Consider the following 19,107-nt stretch of genomic DNA (forward strand, 5'->3'; position numbering starts at 1 on the left):
AGGGCCCCAGTGCAGGCAGAGAGCGCGAGAAGTGCGAGCAAGGGCCCCAGTGCAGGCAGAGAGCGCGAGAAGTGCGAGCAAGGGCCCCAGTGCAGACGGAGAGCGCGAGAAGGGCCCTGGTGGGGGCGAGAGTATATTGGAGCAGGCCCCAGGAGAGCGCGGCAGGGAGTAGGACAGAGTCCCGGTACAGCAAGGCAGGCACCGTGCCAAGGAGGGCAGGAAGGCAGCCTCCCATTAATAATATACCAGCAAGACATGGTGGGCGAGATAGAGGGTGCATTCAAGACCCAATTTGGCACGGTAGCCAGGGGACACTAGGGGAGGTCATGGCGCCCCTAGACAGCGTCCTGTCACAGGTGCATACTGACCCAGTCTGCAACAGCTCACCAAAACTCTGCATGTGGTCCATGGGTCCAAATTATTGCCACCCTTGCTCTACTATGCATACTGCTGCTCACTTCCCCTGAAGCTCTTGTGCCCAATACGATGTTTTTAACTTGCCACAATTATTCTGTTTCAGGGAGGAGACCTTTTTGATGCCATTACCTCCACTAACAAATATACAGAGCGGGATGCTAGTGGGATGCTATACAATCTGGCCAGTGCCATCAAGTACCTTCATAGCTTGAACATTGTACACAGGGATATCAAGCCTGAGAATCTACTGGTAAGTGAAAACCTTCTTTAAGGCATTATTATTCCTGGCTTGGGAGAGTTCCTGTGCTCCCAGAGAGCATTTAAATAGAACTGTTTTTAAAAACTTAGTAGCAGTCACAAAAAATATAGGAGCATCAGATTCTTGGAAATTAAACTACCTGTATCAGTATCTAGTCTATGCATTAGGATGTCAGTGCAAGACAGTTTTATACAATGTCTTTTCTAGCATGTTTCCAGTTTAATTGTAAATATCTAGTGGAAGAGGGCTTCAGGCACTTCTCTTGGAACTCTAGTATAATGCCTTGTATTTGTATGTAGCACCAAACTTCCCAACACTCCTGGGCACATGGAATGGGAGCAGTCTTTTGATTTTTCAGTATTTCAAACTGAGAGTAAGTGATTGGCCCAAAGTCATTATTGGCAGCATCACCAATGGAGTCCTGGCTTCACCAGCTCCAAATCCTCAACAGTCTTGCTCATCTTTCTTTTAGCACACTTCCCTTGACTGGCCATCTAAGCTTTGCTTTTCCTAATTTAGTCATTGCCTCTGTTATGTGCTGTGTCCACTGAAGTCAATGAAAAATTCCATAATGGTTCCTCATTCAATTCGATGTTTTAGGGAGTTATGGCATCCTGTTTCTTATTTAGTTCAGTGTTAGCCAATGAATATCTCTCTAGTCTTCAATTATTTTGCTTTTGGTCCCCTGTACCTCCTCTAATTTCCAATTGCAAGGGCCCTATAACTGTCTATGTATTTTACACCAATAACATAAAGATTATACTATCCAGAATTCAAGTCTTCTGTCTGCCATCATGTAGCTTACAGAATATTGCTTGGCAATGGAAAGTTTTAATGGGAAAGTTGGCACAAGTAAATCTCAGCAAACTTGCAAAGAACTAGATTTGTGCAATTCAGAGATCCCCAGTGACAGCTGTCTGTATAGTTCTAGCCATTGTTGCCCTAGTTTTTCAGAATATCCTAAAAACATGTAGGCTAGGACTGTCATTAGACACTAACATTTATACCCATATAGCAGTCTTAATGCTAGTGTTGGTAGATGGTTGCATGCATAAGTTATAGCAATCACACGCCAAGATCCATTAATGCTGTGACTTGGAATTTGCGGGACTGTCTCATGGGACTAAAGCTTACCATGCCTTTTGTACTCAAACCTCTTGAAATTCCTAAAGTTTGACAGCAGTAGCCTGCAGCTTTTTAATTTTCTTTCCCTCCTGCATGTGTAGTAATACCCGTTAGGCTATCATGAGCAATCGTGCCATTCTTCATTTTATTCAAATTGGTTCAGAATGTATTTTCCAATGCAGAACACTTGCAAAGGTCATATTTTGCTTTGATGCTAAACAATGATTATGTGTCCTTAACACTTTTCAGCAACCCAATAATTTTCAAAGCAAGCACCTGCAACCAAACTTCACCACCACTAATTTTAAAATTGTATGTTGGCACTGGCATAGACCTTGCCAGGTATCTGGGCCAGAGAAGAAAGTTGTGTTTTCCAGCTAGTGCTTGGGATGAAACATTAGGCAGCACTCAACTGCTAAATATAAAGGACCTGATTCTCATTTTCTTTGTTTTGTCAATGTAAAGAGACATTAATGTAAATGCCAGGCAGGCTGATGGATTGGGAATGAATATTGTTTCCTCAGCACTTAGTTTCCTCCACAAGCAGGTTGTTGCCTAACATGTTGCCATGACATTACACAGCCCATTATTGCAAAACAGCGTTTTATCCATTAAGTATATTGTTACTGTTAGCCTTCAGTACAGGTGGGGATTGTGACCTCAATAACCACGTGGGGATTGTGACCGCAAAAACCACAATATAAAAATTATACTATCTAGAATTCAAGTCTTTAAGCAAGGTACTCAAAACTAGAAGTACCTGTCTGCTATCCCTGGCTATGCCACTGTTTCTGTGTCATCTCAAGAATATATTAACCTCCTTGCCTTGGTTTTCTCATCTGTAGAGTGAGGATGATATTTACTTAAGTTACAAGGTATGGAATGAGGATTAATTTTCTTAGCATTTGTAAAATAGGTGCTATTTTCCATCCAAGTAGGAAGTAAACACACATGGGGCACATCCCCACAAGTGGGAACATGCATTCCCCTGGGGCAAACAGCAGTGGCACATATTTGTGCCACTGCTAGTTGTCCCCAGGGAACACCCCTGCACATATACTCTGGCGCATGGCAAGTTGCTTCAGGTAGGGGAGGGGAGGTTGGGGCCAGCACCTGGGATCCTGGAGCCCAGGGCTCCAGCAGGAGCAATCCAAGTTCATGGCCTGGATAGCAGTCAGGCTAGGGACAGAGAGTACACATAAACAGGTTTAAGTGATCAGAAACTGGTTTAAACCTGTAACAGAACAGATGTTCAGTGCACATAAACCAGATTGAAAATGACTGAAACCAGTTTGAGATAAACCTGGTTGAATGTAGTATCAGACTTTACTGATTTGGGTCAAACTAGTTTATGCAATGTCTGTCCCAGACCTCTTGATGGTTAAAGATAAATCAGGCTCCCCCAGCATCCCGGGATGGTCTGTGGGCTGGGCAGGACTCTCTGCTCCACAGCAGTACTGGCCCTTCCCCCATGAATGATGCATGTCCCCGGAGGCTGGGGGGGGCACAGCAACCGTGTGGGGGCAGGGGGTGAGCAGGGAGCTCCCACAGGTGGCCGTGGTAGTGTTGGGGGGCGGGGGGGCTTCAAGCGCCAACTGGCAGTTGGCAACTGCCCAGAGACGCCACAGGTGGTGTCAGCGTGGGGCGGGGGTAGTGAGCAGCAACCACCCACAAGTGCCACTGCCAGCATTGGCAGCGGCCAATAGTAGGGGGTGTGCTGCCAATCTCAGGAGGTACACGTGCAACTGCGCGCACCCCTGACACATCCCCAGTGCCCTTCCCTCTGCTCCCTGGCTGGAGCTTGGCAGAGACTGCAGGCATCTGCCTGGCTTCTCCCTGGTCCTCCCTCCCCTTCCCGTTCCCTCTGCCTTACACAAACACACAGCATTAGCTAGTAGACCACATGCTGCCTACTGTCCATGCTGTGGCAGATGGATCAAAGGCAGAATCAACTGGTAGCTGGTAATATCCCTCTGTTATTTTCTTAATGGGGTGATAAACACTGAATTGGGGGTGATAAACAGTCTGTTATCAATTCACTGCTGGACTGGTCAGGAGGAGGGGGGACCCCTCCCTAATCAGAACATCCTTACCAGGCCTGGCCACACCCCCCTCAGCTCAGCACTATGGAAGGGAGGGAGGGTTGCTCTAGTGCCCCTCAGCTTCTAGCCTGAGCCACTGCAGGCACGTGCTTACATGTCTGGGATGTCTGTACAGTTACAAACTGATTTAGCCTAGCCAAATTAGACTAACCTGCAAAGATTGAATCAATTCAGGCTCAGGCTTTTTGAATGTGTGGCTCTGGCCAGCCAGGCTCCAGTTTTGGGTGGTGCACAATGCTGCCACAAGCATCACAGTACTTTTTTCTGGCACGGGTTTTTTTGACACCAGGATTTTCTGGTGTCAAAAAAACTTGTTGGGTTGAATGCCTGCATGCACAGTGTGTGAAGTTTGCAGTGCCACAGGTCTGCGCGCTCATGGGGCACATGCTTGCTCATGGGGACATGCCCATAAAGTCCACCTACCCTGCAGAGAACTCAAGAGTTAGTGTACTGCAAGTCTGTAAGGCAGTACCTATTCATTGCTTTTATCTGCTGTCTGAAGGACATGCCTTCCATGTTTTAATTGGAACATTTTTCATAATTGCTGCTATTTAACACATTTATTTTGTCAAATCATGGGATGTCTTTATAGCCACATAATAAACCCTAGAGAACAACTTCTCTGACTGTTGCCATCTGCAGTGATCACAAGAGCAGCTTAGAAAATACTGACAGTCTTTATAGTAATAGGATACATATGGTGGGCCACAATTATGTGTGGCTGTATTCAATTAGTGTTGTACAATTACATAGTTTTATTGCTTAGTTAAAACAGTGAAAGCACTACGTAGTGGGTAATTTGCACTAATCCCCATCCCTTTAATTGCCCTTAGGTATTTAAATGCAGTAGAACATGTATAGTGTTTGCTCTGAATAAGATGAACATTAAATTATCATTCAAACTCCTTGATTGGCAAGTAATGTTATATTTCTCCCATTATCCTCATTTTTATGTAGAGTTATAACAGGGTGGGGACATACTATTTTCTTCCAACTTTACAAGAAAATTATTAGAAATAATCTTCCAAGCAAAACGCTAGAAACCAAGCAAAACACTAGAAACTTCATACCTGGAAGTAAACTAGACAAAACAATAGCAAATACACTGTAGCAGACAATTTTACATTGGCAAAGAATTGGATGAGATGAGCCTAAAAGGCCTTTTTCCTAATTAATTTATTTGATTATATGATTCATTCTGGTCACCAGTGTGAACGGTAAAGTAAATGTATAAACAGCATGCACTAATTTAACCAAACTCAGTTTTTTCCATTATAAAAGATAACTGCATTAAGGGAAATTACTAGATACTAATTGGATTAGATTCAGGCACTGTTGACTAGGTCAGTACATTGTGTTTTCCAGCAAGTGCATATTTAAAGTTTCTAGTCTCTAGCCTTTAATTAAAACTGTTGTTGAAATTAGATTTATTACTGCCATTTCAGCAAGCACTTTTTTCAGTTTCAGGAACCAGATGTATTTAACAGTCTGTGTTTTTAATAAAACTATAATTAAATTTTTCCAATGGCCTTCCCTACACCCATCTTTTGCTGGCTTAGAAATGGAGATGTGTGAATCCATCTCAGATTGCTGATCCTCTCAGATGTCAAGATCCGGTTGTATGAATTCATTATAAACAACTTGAGGAACAGAAGACAATTCTGTAAATGCTAAATGTCTCCTCATAATATATAGTTCATATAGAATATACTAAGTTGTCCTACAATAGTGATTCACAAAAACTAGTGAGAGGTTTCTCAGGCTCTCTCTGAAAGGACAGCATTCAGCAAATCCAGAAATATTATTTTACTGGATTTTTGTTGTGGTGGTGACTGTTGGTAGAAACGAAAATTCTCTTGTAGACTAAGCATACGTTTTAACGTGTTGTTTTAATGCATGGTGCTCAATTCAACCATCAACCAATCTAAAAATTAGAAGAGAGAACATAACCCAACTATTTCTTTAATTAATGTTTTCCTATTTATCACTCTATGGTCATAAAGTTAGCTCTTTCTTTCAAAATATTTATTTGAATATAATTATTGGCATTTTAGGGGTTTGCCTAAGCAATGGAAATTAGATGTTTCTATATTTGGGCTGCTGTCTTTAATGACTGCATTTTAAAGTATTTTTTGTATGAACCAAACAGGAAACCAAATAAAACATAAAGTATAAGTAGTATACTCACTGCTGACACAGTTGTGATTTAGGGTGGGATTTTTAAGAGAACTAACAAAGTCTATGTAACAGAGATTCCATTGCAGTCAGTAGGAGCAACATCATTGTAAACTCTCCTGATGTGTTTTAAACATTCAGCAGAGAGCAAATTATATATTTGTGAAAAGTACTAGCTGAAAAAAATTGTGTCCTCACCTCCTGGTTTATCTGCCTGAGGAAGTAAAGCCTACTATTGCTATCTACCTGCTCACACACGAGTTCCAATCTAAAGAGGTAAAAGCCTCTGCTATAGTTGGTCATCATTCGGGAGTTACTCCAAAAACTTAACACTAAGACAACAGGCATCTATTCTTCAACTTTAGCTTTTTGGGAGGAGAAAAACGTGCTCTTTGATCTGTTGTTGCGGTCCCCACTACATGTTACACTTGATTAACCAGTTAAACACATCTTAAGTTGTAACACAACTACACGTTCAACCAGTTCACGGTGTGATAAAACAAGCAATAAACTACGAAGTTACGCCACAAAAATATGTAATACCTTTGTAGCTTGTTCTATCATGCCACTAACTGAACGTGTGGCTAAGCGCTCTGCTGTAGCTAGCAGCCCTGTCTACTAAGGGGCTCCTAACCACATGGGTGCACCATCTGCTGCCCACCCTAAAGTTGACAAGGTCCACAGTGGTGGCAGCATTCCTGGCGCTGCCCCCACTGTGACTCGTCAGCTCAAGGCTTGCACTCGGAGGGAGGGGAAGAATGCTGCCCCCACCCCCCACCCCTTCTGAGCCTTGTCAGCTGTGGAGCTTGCAGCATTGCTGGCTGCAGGGCTCACAGTGGCAACATTGTTTTCCCTGCTGCAAGCCTTGCACCTCATGAAGCTCACTGGGAGGGCAGCGTGCTCCCTACTGCAAGCCCTACAGTTGATGAGGCTCACAGTGGGGCCAGTGTTCCCAGTGCTGCTCGCATTGTGAGCCCCACAGGCACGTTAGCTGAGGGGCTCACAGCAGGGCCACAGGGGGAAATGCTTCCCCTGCTGCCAGCCATGTTAGCTGCCAGGCTCACAGCCATGGGAGCCAGTGCAGAGGGAGTCCAGGATTGCAATCCTGGGCTCCCTCTACATCATCGATAAGGCAGGGTGGGATGTATTACTTGATCCTATATTCGCACATCCTGCCATGCATGTGTGACATGGCAGAAGGTGTGGTTGTGTGGATCATGCATTAGATCCTATTTTGCCTTTACCTGCACATGTAGAAAGGCCCTGACAGGGGACACATACAGTACATCACCTTGCATGTATTTTTTTTATTAAAAAAGGACTGCAAATAAAATAAGCTAATCATTTCAACTGTGGCATTTTTAAGCACTCATTTCACCTGGGAAACTTTTAAACATGACTGTATTTTAGAAAGGGAAGGAAAAGCAAACTGTAACATGAAAAGAGTATTTTACGCAGTGAATTATTCCAAAGTGTTTAGGTAGAGTTTTGCTGATTCTCTGGATTTATTTAATCCTGGTTTAGGTTTATGAACACCAAGATGGAAGCAAGTCTCTGAAACTGGGAGACTTTGGGCTGGCAACAATAGTGGATGGACCTCTTTACACAGTCTGTGGGACCCCAACATATGTAGCTCCAGAAATCATTGCAGAAACTGGGTAAACTATTTACACTATTGGTTTATTGCAAGGGTAGAAAATATTCTTACTTATATCTCCTCTTTTAAAATAAAAGTTTTATTCTGCCTCTGTATATAGCAAGAGCATTCCAATTTGTAGCCTCAAAGGAAAAAGTACTCAATTTAGCACTGTAACTATTTATTTTTACCTCTAAAAAGTAATAATAATAAAAACCCCACTCTCAGTAACTACCCAGTGCTATTTTCTTCCGTTATCCTTCACTGTCCTTTTCCATGGGATCTACTGTGTAGGGCAAATGTCTAAGTGACACATGGCACCTGCATAAGTTCCTTCTCAGTAGAGGCCACATTGTCATCCAAGGACTCAGTACACTGTCTCATCTACATTTACACTTTATAGTTAGTTTTAAATTTTAAATTTGGCCTTTACAGCAGAACTAGAATATATGGATATATGCAGTATAGGAAAAGCTCAGCTGATATCACTTTATAAGAGATTGTGCATTCAGTTGTGTACTGTAGTTCATACAGGCTGCAATCTTTAATCATAATACTTCTCACACTTTTAGATATGGCTTGAAGGTGGACATCTGGGCAGCTGGCGTGATTACTTACATCCTCCTGTGTGGCTTTCCTCCATTCCGTGGGTATGGGCTATGATCTGTTCAACTCTTAACAATGCATCTCTATTTTGTCAATGTGCCATATGCCTCTCACGGAATAAGCACAGAGATGCCGGATGGAAAAAAAATCTCTGCTTGTAATACTGGTTTATTTTTTCCATGCACTGCATGTTAATTTACACAAATCTCATAAATGTCTATTGTGTTTACTGTAAAAAAAGGTTTTTTAAATCTGTATTACAGAACAGGAGGACTCATTGCAGGCTCTCAGTGTCCTTGACTAACATTTAATGCATACAGTGAAATAAATTGATTCCCTCTGTTACTCCTAACACACAGTACCTTGGCAGCAGTAAATGTAAATGGAATTAAAGCTTTCCAGTAGAGGTTTGTATCAATTGGCAAACTTTCAGCCTTGCTTCCCAAATCTTCTTTCTCCTCAACAATAAGGGGAAAAGGCTTGGGCTTTGCTCCTGCCTCAATTGCTAGGCAAACCTGGGTCATTTTAGGATCTAACAGAGTTCGCTGCCAGTCGACTTCTTTTTCTTTTAAAGTATCAGTTGCCTCCACAGACTACAGCTGTGGCTGCTATTTGTTTTGGGGAGAATAGTTCATTCCAAAAGGCAAACTGTGTCAACTGCAGTTAAAATCAGTCATTTTACCTGCTTTTGAAAAGTTTATTGAAACCAGCTCTGGAAATAATGCTTGTGTGGGGGTTTTCCTTTGTCATTTTTCTTTTCTTTTCTCTTCTTTTCTCTTTCTCTCTTCTTTCCTTCCTTCTTCTTATAGAAGTGGAGATGACCAGGAAGTGCTTTTTGATCAGATCTTGATGGGACAGGTGGATTTCCCAGCTCCATACTGGGATAATGTTTCTGACTCAGCAAAGGTAGGTTTCTGTGTTTTGTGATTGTTTTTCCTCCTGTTTTATCAGAGGAAGCCTGTATGCACAATTTCTAGGCAAAGAGAGCACAACGCTACTGTTCTCCTGTGTCCCTGTAGAGAGGGACAATTATAGCACCTATACATAATGTTGTTGTTTGTATCACCTTGTATATTCTTATCTGATCAACGTCTGCCTTTTAGACTGTCACCTGTTCTTGTTCAGACTCTAAATATATGTGTCTTACACAGCTGAGGACCTTGCCAGCACTTACTAAAACTACAGAAACTTTGGTTGTAAATAAACACTTAACTTTAAAGCTCTTTCAGAGTCTGCTTTTGTATGGGGTCATACAGTATGATACAAACAGGATTCCAGCTAGAGCTTTTGAAACAGTAGTATTATAAATACTGAATAATATCCTTGTGAGACCTTTTCCCACTGTTAGCTATATCAAGGAATTAGATTGTAATTTCTTTCTGTCAGAGAACCAAGTTGGGCATTACCTGTAATTTTTTAATGTTACCTGGGTATGAGCCATTTCCTTGTTAGTTCTTTGAATTCATTGCAAACACTTCAGTACCTGTAGTCCATGTTTCACAAAAAACAATTGGAAGTGATAAGAAGTGCAAAGGGAGGGCGGGTATACAAACATGTGTCAGGGTCAGGCCTTGGCATCGCTAAATCCACTTACACAAAAGGGATGGCCCATGGGCTGTATTTAGTGGATCATCATAACAGTCTTATTGGAAAAGCTTTATTATCAGAGTTCTTAGAGATTCTGAGATCACTGTAGTTTCATATATAGCAGTGTGTTTGGCATGGCACGGACTTCATTCTGATAGGTGAATGCCTTCCTTTTCTGACCTTACACTTGCAGAATTTCAATCCATAAATATCTGTAGAACAAAACTGTTTTCCCAGTGCTTTCAATATGAGAGTGCTTTATGATATAACTAACCAATGATGTTTTCATCATGGGTGTGAGAATTAAAAATGACATAGACTGAATTTTACAGTGGAATAAGAAAAAGATGGTGAATACTGGGAATGAGATTTAGATTCAAAGTAAGGGAAGTTATCAAATGAACATTAGTACTTGAAGCTGGAATATATCATATCATTTCCTCTTTTTTATTGTGGCAGGCTTTATTTCATTGTAACTATCAGTGGCTTCTCTGTTGGAAATCAAATGTACTCTTGCATAAGCCTAATGACATTTCCACAACTCTTTTGGCAAGCTTGTTCCATTACCTAACTATTTAGCTTGCTCTAAGATTTCCCCATTTAAAGCCTAAGCCTATCTGTTTCAATTCTGTTCTCATTTGTTACTGAGAATAACTGGTGACTGTCCTTTGCAATAGCTCCTTTATCTGACAGCCACTGCCATCATGTTTTCTATAGACTGTATGTACTTCACTGGCTGAAAAATAAATACATGTATCTATGCTGGCTTGAAACAAGTAAAGTAGTTAAGACAGAACTTCAAATATGAAAGTTAATGTTTTTAAGAAATGTTTTTTTTAAGTTTCTACGCTGCTATTTATACAAGAAGCTCAAAAGAGCCAAATTCTAGATTAGTTTCCTGCTTCTTTGCAAAACATTGCTTTTTTTTAGTGGACAGCTAACCCCATTTCATGCTCCCATCTGTTTTGTGCATTATATACAAAACACTTTCTCCTACAAGCCACCAGCTACAAAACTATAAGTCAAAACTGTCTTCTACCTTTTCAAGGTGTTATTAAGCTGTTGATTTAGAAGTTCAGCTAGTGTTTAAAATTAATTTTTAAAGAACCCTTATTATATTTACCTCCTTAGTAATTTATTCATCTATTAAACATGGTTCTTTAGGCTAGGGACCGACATTACATATAAACTGGGTTAAGTGATCAGAAACTGGTTTAAACCTGTAACACGAGAGATGTTCAGTGCACATAAACCAATTTGAAAATGGCTGAAACAGGTTTGAGATAAACCTGGAGGAATGTAGTATCAGAATTAACTGATTTGTGTCAAACCGGTTAAGGCAATATCTGTCCCAGACCCCTTGCTAGTTTAAGTTAAATCAGACTCCCCACGCATCCTGGCGTGCTCTCTGGTTGGGCAGGGCTCTCTGCTCCACAGCAAGGCTGTCCCCTCCCCTCTGCTCCCTGGCTGCAGCTCCAGCAGAGACTTGCAGGCACAGCAGTGTCTGCCTGGCTTCCTTCAGCTCTCCCCCTCCCCTCATCACTCCCTGTTAAGCAGGGATCCCCCATCCCCTCTGCCTTACACAGACACCTCAGCATTAGCTAGCAGGCCACATACTGGCTACAGTCTGTGCTATGAAAGACAGCAGTGAGGGCTTAGGGCTTTTTGGAGATAATCAACAGCTCAGCTGCTAATGTCCCTCCATTCCTTCTTTGTTCAAGAAGAGCTTGAACTAATAAGAGAGGCTGTTTGTTTTCTGGTGGGGTGATAAATTCTGATAACAAAGCTGATAAATGCTCTATTATCAAGGAGGGGACAGAACACCTCCCTAATCCTGCCAGGGCCTGTCCACACCCCTCTCAGCCCTGTGGAAGGGAAGGGAGGACTGCTCTAGCACCCCCCAGCTTCTAGCCTGAGCCACTGCAGGCATGTGACTGTATATCTGGGATGTCTGGGTGATTACAGACAGATTTAGCCTAGTCAGGTTAGACTAACCTGCAAATACTGAATCAATGCAGGCCTTTTGAATGTCTGTCCCTAGCATTAATGCAAGCAACTGAAAATCCCTTTACCAAATAGAATCTTTGCCCCATAAAAGTGTACTTTAAACTGGACATGATACTCCATTTCACAGGAACTTATCACAATGATGCTTCAAGTAGATGTAGATCTGCGATTCTCAGCCCTGCAAGTTCTCGAACATCCGTGGGTTAACGTAAGTAATTTGAAGATTACAGATTTGTGTTTTAATTTTTATCTCTTTCTTTATCAGTTTCCTTTAAATACCTTTTGGAATCAGTACTTTCTAAAGTTGCCACAGGTTTCAGTGCAAATGAAAGTGCTATCTTAGGACACAGTTAGCTTAGGACAGCTATCTTAGGACACAGTTAATATTTTAGGATACTTTTATGCATGTATATAACATGTATGTGTACGTCTTTGTGTGTGCGTGTAATTCAGTTTAATACTTTTCTCTACCTGTTCTATCCAGATAATACAGTTTCAAAAAAAGGGAAGTTTGGAATTCAAATATAAACTCTACTTAAAGTAAATGAAAAAAATTAAAAGGTGTGAGGGTAATGTATTATATGCCTGAATGACAGCAATGAATAGGATATCTGCACAGCAAATGCTCAAGTTATATATATTCCTCAATCGGTTATCCAAATCAAGCAGTTTTCAGTTGTAAATACTTTTAAAATGTACTGTATCTTTTCTATATAATGTAGGCTGTTATTCAGAACAGTATACAGTTAGAATCTTTGTATATTTAAATTTACTTGGAGCCAAAAAAAAATTGCTTTGTTTCCTTCTTGCAAGATGCTTTCTTTGTACCAAGTGTTACATCAAAATCAAATAAATTTACAGTAGGTACAGTTATCCTAATGAAAGCCTGCCATTCTCCTGCTTGTGAATACTTAGACCAAATTCTGCAGGTTTTGTCTGCCTAATTATTCTTTCAGAACAGGCCACAGTGGGCAATAAATCGTGCTCAGCTATATATGCTAACCACCATTCCTGGCTAGTCAGGATAGAAATGCCTTTACCTTCGACTTGTGAATGTATTTTCCAGATAGGATTTTTGGAAATAAAACTTTATTTCGGACTCCAGTTCAAGAAAGCACTTATGCACATGTGTAAATCCATTCCCATGTTAGGTATCACAAATGCATGTGCTTAAACACAATTACGAAGCATTCAAGCCAATGAGAAACAAGCATATGGCTGAAATGAAATGCACGCTTAAATGTTGCCTCAAATAGGGATGCTTTCCTGAACTGTGTGTATAAAATAATTCAGAAATGAAACTCAGAGCCCGGTTTGCATACAGGAGCAGAATAGTTCAATGGACTTGGAGTTAAAGGACACAGATTCTGTTGCTAGCTCTATCAACAGCAGAGTCATTGTAGACAAGATTTTAAATCTCGGTCTTCCTGTCTCCAAAATGGGGATGATAATATTTCCCTGTCTTTATAAAGTGTTTTGAGATGTACAAGTAAAAGTTTTCATTATTGTAACAAACTTTTATACAAGAACTTTGTTTTTCTAGAAAAAAAGAGTCCTAACCAATGTTAGGGAGGAGGTAGGGTGGAGCAGCACATTAGAACCTAACTGGTTCAGAGGGGCATAAGTCATTGTAGGCGACAACCTACTTCCTGTCTTCTGCCTGACTTCAGACTAACATGTGTAACGGCCTCTGTCTGCCCATGTAGCATTTGGAATAACACTGCATTTTTCTAATAAATGTGTTTTAAATAGGTTTCCTTGTTACCAAATACTATGCACTAAGTACTGTATTTATTCTTTTGAGGCTGGTAAATTTGGCACTAAAATCTTGGGTAGTAGAACTACTTGGAAAATAAAAACTTTTGTGATTAATTTCAATAAAATATTTTCTCTCTTTGATCAACATTTTGACAGAACTTCCTGACTGGTTACACTGTGTAAAAGAAGAATGTTGTAGCCTGTAAATAAGCATTCAATTTTATAGCTATTTTCTATGTGATTACTTTGTAAATTGTTGACATTCCTGGAATTTAGTACGACAGCTTCAATAGGAGCCAACCCTCATTTCAGCTTCAGTTTTTGCAATAAAATAGCTGGAATCCTCTTAGAAACAACATAGCTTGTTATGGTCAGAATGAGACCAGTAAAGCAGTTCCTATATCAGTAATATCCCAGCTGTTTTCAATTTAAAAAACAAAACCTGAAAATATTTTGGCCTGTTGCCAGTGACACAGATGGAGATCATGGATTCTAAATGCAATCAGCAGCAGTTCTGTGCCCCCTCAATTTGGTTTATTTTAATTTGTCTCTCATATACAGTACACTTAGACCTAGAAACAAATCCATTGGTTTATACTTCCCCAACTGGGACCCCAACTGTTTCCTTTACCTGCTTGGATTCATTGTGAAACTGAGAATTTATAAAAGAGGTTGGGGCCTTGGGGGTTCATATTTTAAACACTGGAAATATTATATAATCTGTAGTACCCCAACAGCAAGTTCTGGTACAAATGTACACTGTTCTTGATGCCTGAGTAATAAATAGCCTTACCTGATTATAATGCAATTAGTTATAATTGTGAAAACACTAGATTATATTTTGTAACGCTCTGTTCTAGTGTTTGGCCCAAATATTTTTTTTCTTTTTCTTTTAATTTTTTCTCTCTTTTGTATATACTGTCCTAACAAGGATTAGGCAACTTGTAGCTTTAAGATATTTCCTTAGCCACTTCTGCCCTGGAGGCCTGTGTGTGAAATAAATAACCAAGCAGTAAACAATAATAAACTGAACATTTATAAGGAAGCTTGTTTAAAAAGACATTTCTTATTTGGCAGCTGCAGTATTTTTGGTCACACCCTAGGACACTGCCCAAAGAATAATCTCGTTGTAATTCTTAAAGGAAACAAGAGTCAAAAGGCCTTTCCGGGGCTTTTATTTGCTCTAATTTTCTTCTGTTATTTATATAATGACCTCTTCATCTGGCACATTTAGACCTGGAAAGGAAACCTCTTGTGACCAGCTTCTGAAATGGATCTGAATGCTTCAGGGCAGTAGGAGTCTGGCAATTCCGAGTCTTGCTTAGGCTTTTTAGCATCCTTTCTTTTTCTGTGGGTCTTTGTATGTCCTGTCATATAGAGCAATGCAAATATGAAACCAGTGTTCATTGTATGCATGGATGATACCAGCAACCTCTGTCTGGCCCTTTTTCATATTTTAAAACAGAACAAAGAAGGCACTTTGTAGAGCTTGATAAGAAAATCGAATTGTCCCGGGCAGCTAACAGCATAGTAGAAAATCCAAGTCAGTCTTTTGTAACAGTGAAGAAATATACACTGCAGTAATATCTCTCAAATTCTAGGCCAAGGTTTTCAAAAGTGATGAGTAATTTTTAGGTCCTTTAAATTTTTAGTCCAACTTTCAGACATATCAGGGCCTGCTTTTTAGAGGATGGGTGCTTAGCACTTTCTGAAACTTAGGCTCCTAAAATGTTTATTGAAGTAAGGACCCAAAATGGCTCAGAAAGCCTGGTAACCAAAAATAAAAAAAGGAAGCCATGTCTCTAGTATTATCAATGAATTGAAGTTTGAAAGTCCCAAACACTAGAGGGGGAAAATATATGTCTGAGGGTTAAAAGAGAGGACTGGAATGCACTTTTGTAAAGACCTTCCTTAGGGTCAGCAACTTTACAGTTATAGGAAATCAAATTCTTCTTTGGACCATTTGGACCAATTCTTGTTTTTGACAGATTGGACCGTCATACCATTTTAGGCTGAACATAAGGAAAAATTTCTTTACTTTCTGAGCCCCCAAGACCTGGAATAGACTCCCTCCAGAAGTGGTGTAGCCATCTACTCTGGACTCCTTCAAGAAATGTATGGATGCTTATCTTGCTGGGATCCTTTAACCCCAGCTGACTTCCTGCCCCTAGAACAGGGGGCTGGACTTGATGATCTTCAAGGTCTCTTCTAGCCCTAACGTCTATGAAATCTATGAAATTTAGTCTTTCCATCTACAGCCAGACCAGACTGTGTCCACATGAGTGCAGGTGTTTGGTTCCCCAGGAACAACTAGCAGCGGCACACCTTGTGCAACTACTAATTGTTCCAAGGGAATGCCTGTGCTACATGCCCTCTGGCACACGGCAGGTTACCCTGGCTGGTAGGGGAGGCTGGAGCCAGCACTAAGTTGACCCCAGCAGCCTTGCCTGGGGTCCTGGGGACCTCCTGGGGCTGCAGCAATGGCAATCCTGTGACTCCAGCAGCCAGGCTCCAGTTTTGAATGGCGTGTGCTGCCCCCACATGCACCACTCCACGTATTTCTATTTTTTTTGCTCAGATTTTGTTGACCCCTGGCTATCCCTGCACTGCTTCATTTCAATGTGAAGAACAGCTAAATGTGTGGTATGTGGCACTATAAACATGCCTACAACACCACATACTGCACAGTCATGATCATCTTGGCCAATGTATTTTGTCTTCCCACAATTCCCTGTGGGCCAGATATTGTTCCTCATTTCCTCTTAAACTGTTGGATAACACTGCTGTGAATTATTATACAGCTGCCATATCATCCTAGATATGTTTCTGTTTTAGTGTCAGATGAAGTAATTCCAGGAAAGTGTGTGTGTGTGTGTGTGTGTGTGTGTGTGTGTGTATGTATGTACACACATGCTTATTTTTAAGGTGTTTTAGGATGAAAGGTGATATACAGTAAACATCACGTGGAAGCAAAAGTGGTTAGAAAATTTAGCAATGACAGATTCATTACCATTTTAAAACTGCCACAGCAGCTTAAGCACATTGTGGTTTAAAAACAGGACCCTAAGATATTTGCCTCTGTCAAATCATCGCTGGAGTTCTGGGCAGGGGTTGTAAATGATAAAGCACTATGCTAGTCACCAAGAATGTGATGATCTGTATGACTCGGTCTTTTAAAAATTACAACCAAGCTGAGATGCAAGTTTGGCAGGCAGAGTATGGACTTTTTCTCAGTGAAAAAAAGTTCATTTTATAGACTGGCTTTCTTCTGGGAAAGGCAAGGTCAGAGGAATATAGGTTATTTTAGGGGTCATATACCACTGAGCTGGGACTCCCTACTGCTCAATAATCGGCTACTGTATTTTTTGCAGCTGTGCACTTGACCATGTTCTGCAAGCTGAGACATTTTGTTAAGGGGTGAGTGAGGACTTTTTTAAACAACCCCCCCAAACTAAACAAACTACAAACCAAAACCAACCCTTCCTACAACTCCCACATCCCCACAAAGCACATGATTTACTGCATAATTCACAAAGTGCTCACAGAATTGCTACAGAGGCAGAAAAAATGAAAGTTCACAATCACTTAATGTTTTGCTCCTGATGTCTTATGCTTAAAATCTGTTTCAGTACTTAGTTTAAAGCACTTAGTTTAGCTACAGATGCAAAGCAGTGGCTTCCCTAAGCCAGTCATTTTTAATAGTCCAGGTTTACTGTTGCCTGATCTCCTGCATATCCTATTGCTGGCGAGGTTTTGCCAATTTAGTTGGCTTTGGTTCTGCTTCTTAAGCAACCTGCCAGTTATGTTCTCTGGCTCCTGCCCTTTGAGTCAGTCAGGCCAGGTTTTTGATACAGGAAAAGTGTTCTGAATTTGGACTTCAACCTGCTAACCAGCGCGAAAAGCACAAACTACCTTGTCTTCACTAGGACTTTACCTTGTCTTACTCAAATTAGATAAAGATAAGAATGCACCAGAAAGTTTTTGGTAGTGAAGGCAATTCCTCAGCAGACTTGAACTTTATTTCCATAGAAATGTGATTACTCGAGAACAGAACCAAAGGTTTCCTGTTGAGGCCCATGATCATCAAGCAGCCTCCTATAGGGGAAGACCAGAACTGGGGAAGAGGGGCTTCATTTTATTATAGCCTTTATGTGATAATATCATAATGCCCAGCTGTAACAACAGTGATCAGTTGTGTAGCCATGCAATGAATCTGGCTGGTGGATGAGCCTGGAGTCACTGAAACTGGCTGAGGGTTGGGGCATCTCCAGTTGCCTCCCAGATTAGTATTTGGTAAGTATTGAAGTTATGCTTGGATCCATCTGTGTGAATTTTAAAAATCTTGCCCTTCTTGATTTAGTTTGAATATTTCCCTCTTTTATTAAAAGAACATATTTTTTCAGCTGATGTCCCGTCTCTGAAAATGGAACTCCAGAAGGCTTTGGGGTGGACTTAAATTGCTCAAAAAACCCAGTTTCCTTAAGACTTAAACAATGACACTGGACTTCTGTTTTTAACTCTTCTGGTCTCTTTAACTACTCTTGAAATTTTCCCTTTTAGATGATTAAAACAGTTAATAGAATAAAGGCTGGGCATAAATTTTCATAAGAGCAAAAGTTTAGCAATATACCATGCTTTTTAAAAATGACTGTTACCATTTAACATTGTTAAAGGTTTAAAAGAGTTAGTAGCTAAAGCAAAGAGAAGAATCAGGTGATTCTATGATGCAAACATGATAAGCACCTTTATAAATACCTTAGATAGATTCATGGAGAAGGTGACTCTGTGTTAAATTAATACCTCCTGAATCACTTCACAATCTTTTAAGGTCTTTTCCCCTCCATTTTGCATTTTCTCAGTAAAGATTTGGGCCTTTTTCTTTACAGGATGATGGCCTTCCAGAGAATGAGCATCAGCTGTCGGTAGCTGGGAAGATAAAGAAGCATTTCAACACAGGCCCTAAACCTAACAGTACAGCAGCTGGAGTTTCTGTCATAGCAGTAAGCATCTGAAATACACTGCTCTAGCATTTTAAAATGTGTCCACAAGACCTTATGTTTAAGAGATGCCACCAAAAGAAAGTAGATGGGGTCAATCCTTAGATAGTTCTGACATTTAAACCAATATAAAAAAGTTACCTCTCTCCACCGATTCTTTCTGTGAGTCACATTGTTACTCCACACCTCTCAGGGATTAGACATTGTGCCCAGTCACATATTTCACTTGAAGCTCTCCCACTCAGTGGAGCAACCGCAGTGTCAGTTTAGTGGTTTGGAGTATAGACTCATGACATTTCATTTGGCAGCAGAATCATCACATGGATGAGGGCCATATAGAGATTCATGGCAGCAGAAAGATCTTATTAAAAGAAGGAACACTTTACAGTGAGTGAAAATTGATATAAAATTATAGTGAATTTTTTTTATAATCACCTG

The 19,107-nt window shown here is 40.6% G+C and overlaps 1 protein-coding gene across 3 annotated transcripts in view; it reads left to right on the top strand.

Moving 5' to 3' along the window:
- Window positions 1–19,107, top strand: part of DCLK1 (doublecortin like kinase 1) — a 396,146-nt gene that overhangs the window by 353,324 nt on the left and 23,715 nt on the right. For all 3 annotated transcript variants that reach the window (XM_019530072.1, XM_019530074.1, XM_019530075.1), the window contains 6 exons: window positions 521–667; window positions 7,603–7,736; window positions 8,287–8,364; window positions 9,130–9,226; window positions 12,042–12,122; window positions 18,559–18,672. In XM_019530072.1, the coding sequence (XP_019385617.1) occupies window positions 521–667; window positions 7,603–7,736; window positions 8,287–8,364; window positions 9,130–9,226; window positions 12,042–12,122; window positions 18,559–18,672 (651 nt within the window). The remainder of the gene's footprint in view (window positions 1–520; window positions 668–7,602; window positions 7,737–8,286; window positions 8,365–9,129; window positions 9,227–12,041; window positions 12,123–18,558; window positions 18,673–19,107) is intronic.

This window comes from Crocodylus porosus, unplaced genomic scaffold (genome assembly GCF_001723895.1).
Source record: "Crocodylus porosus isolate Cpor-Errol unplaced genomic scaffold, CroPor_comp1, whole genome shotgun sequence".
NCBI lineage: Eukaryota > Metazoa > Chordata > Crocodylia > Crocodylidae > Crocodylus > Crocodylus porosus.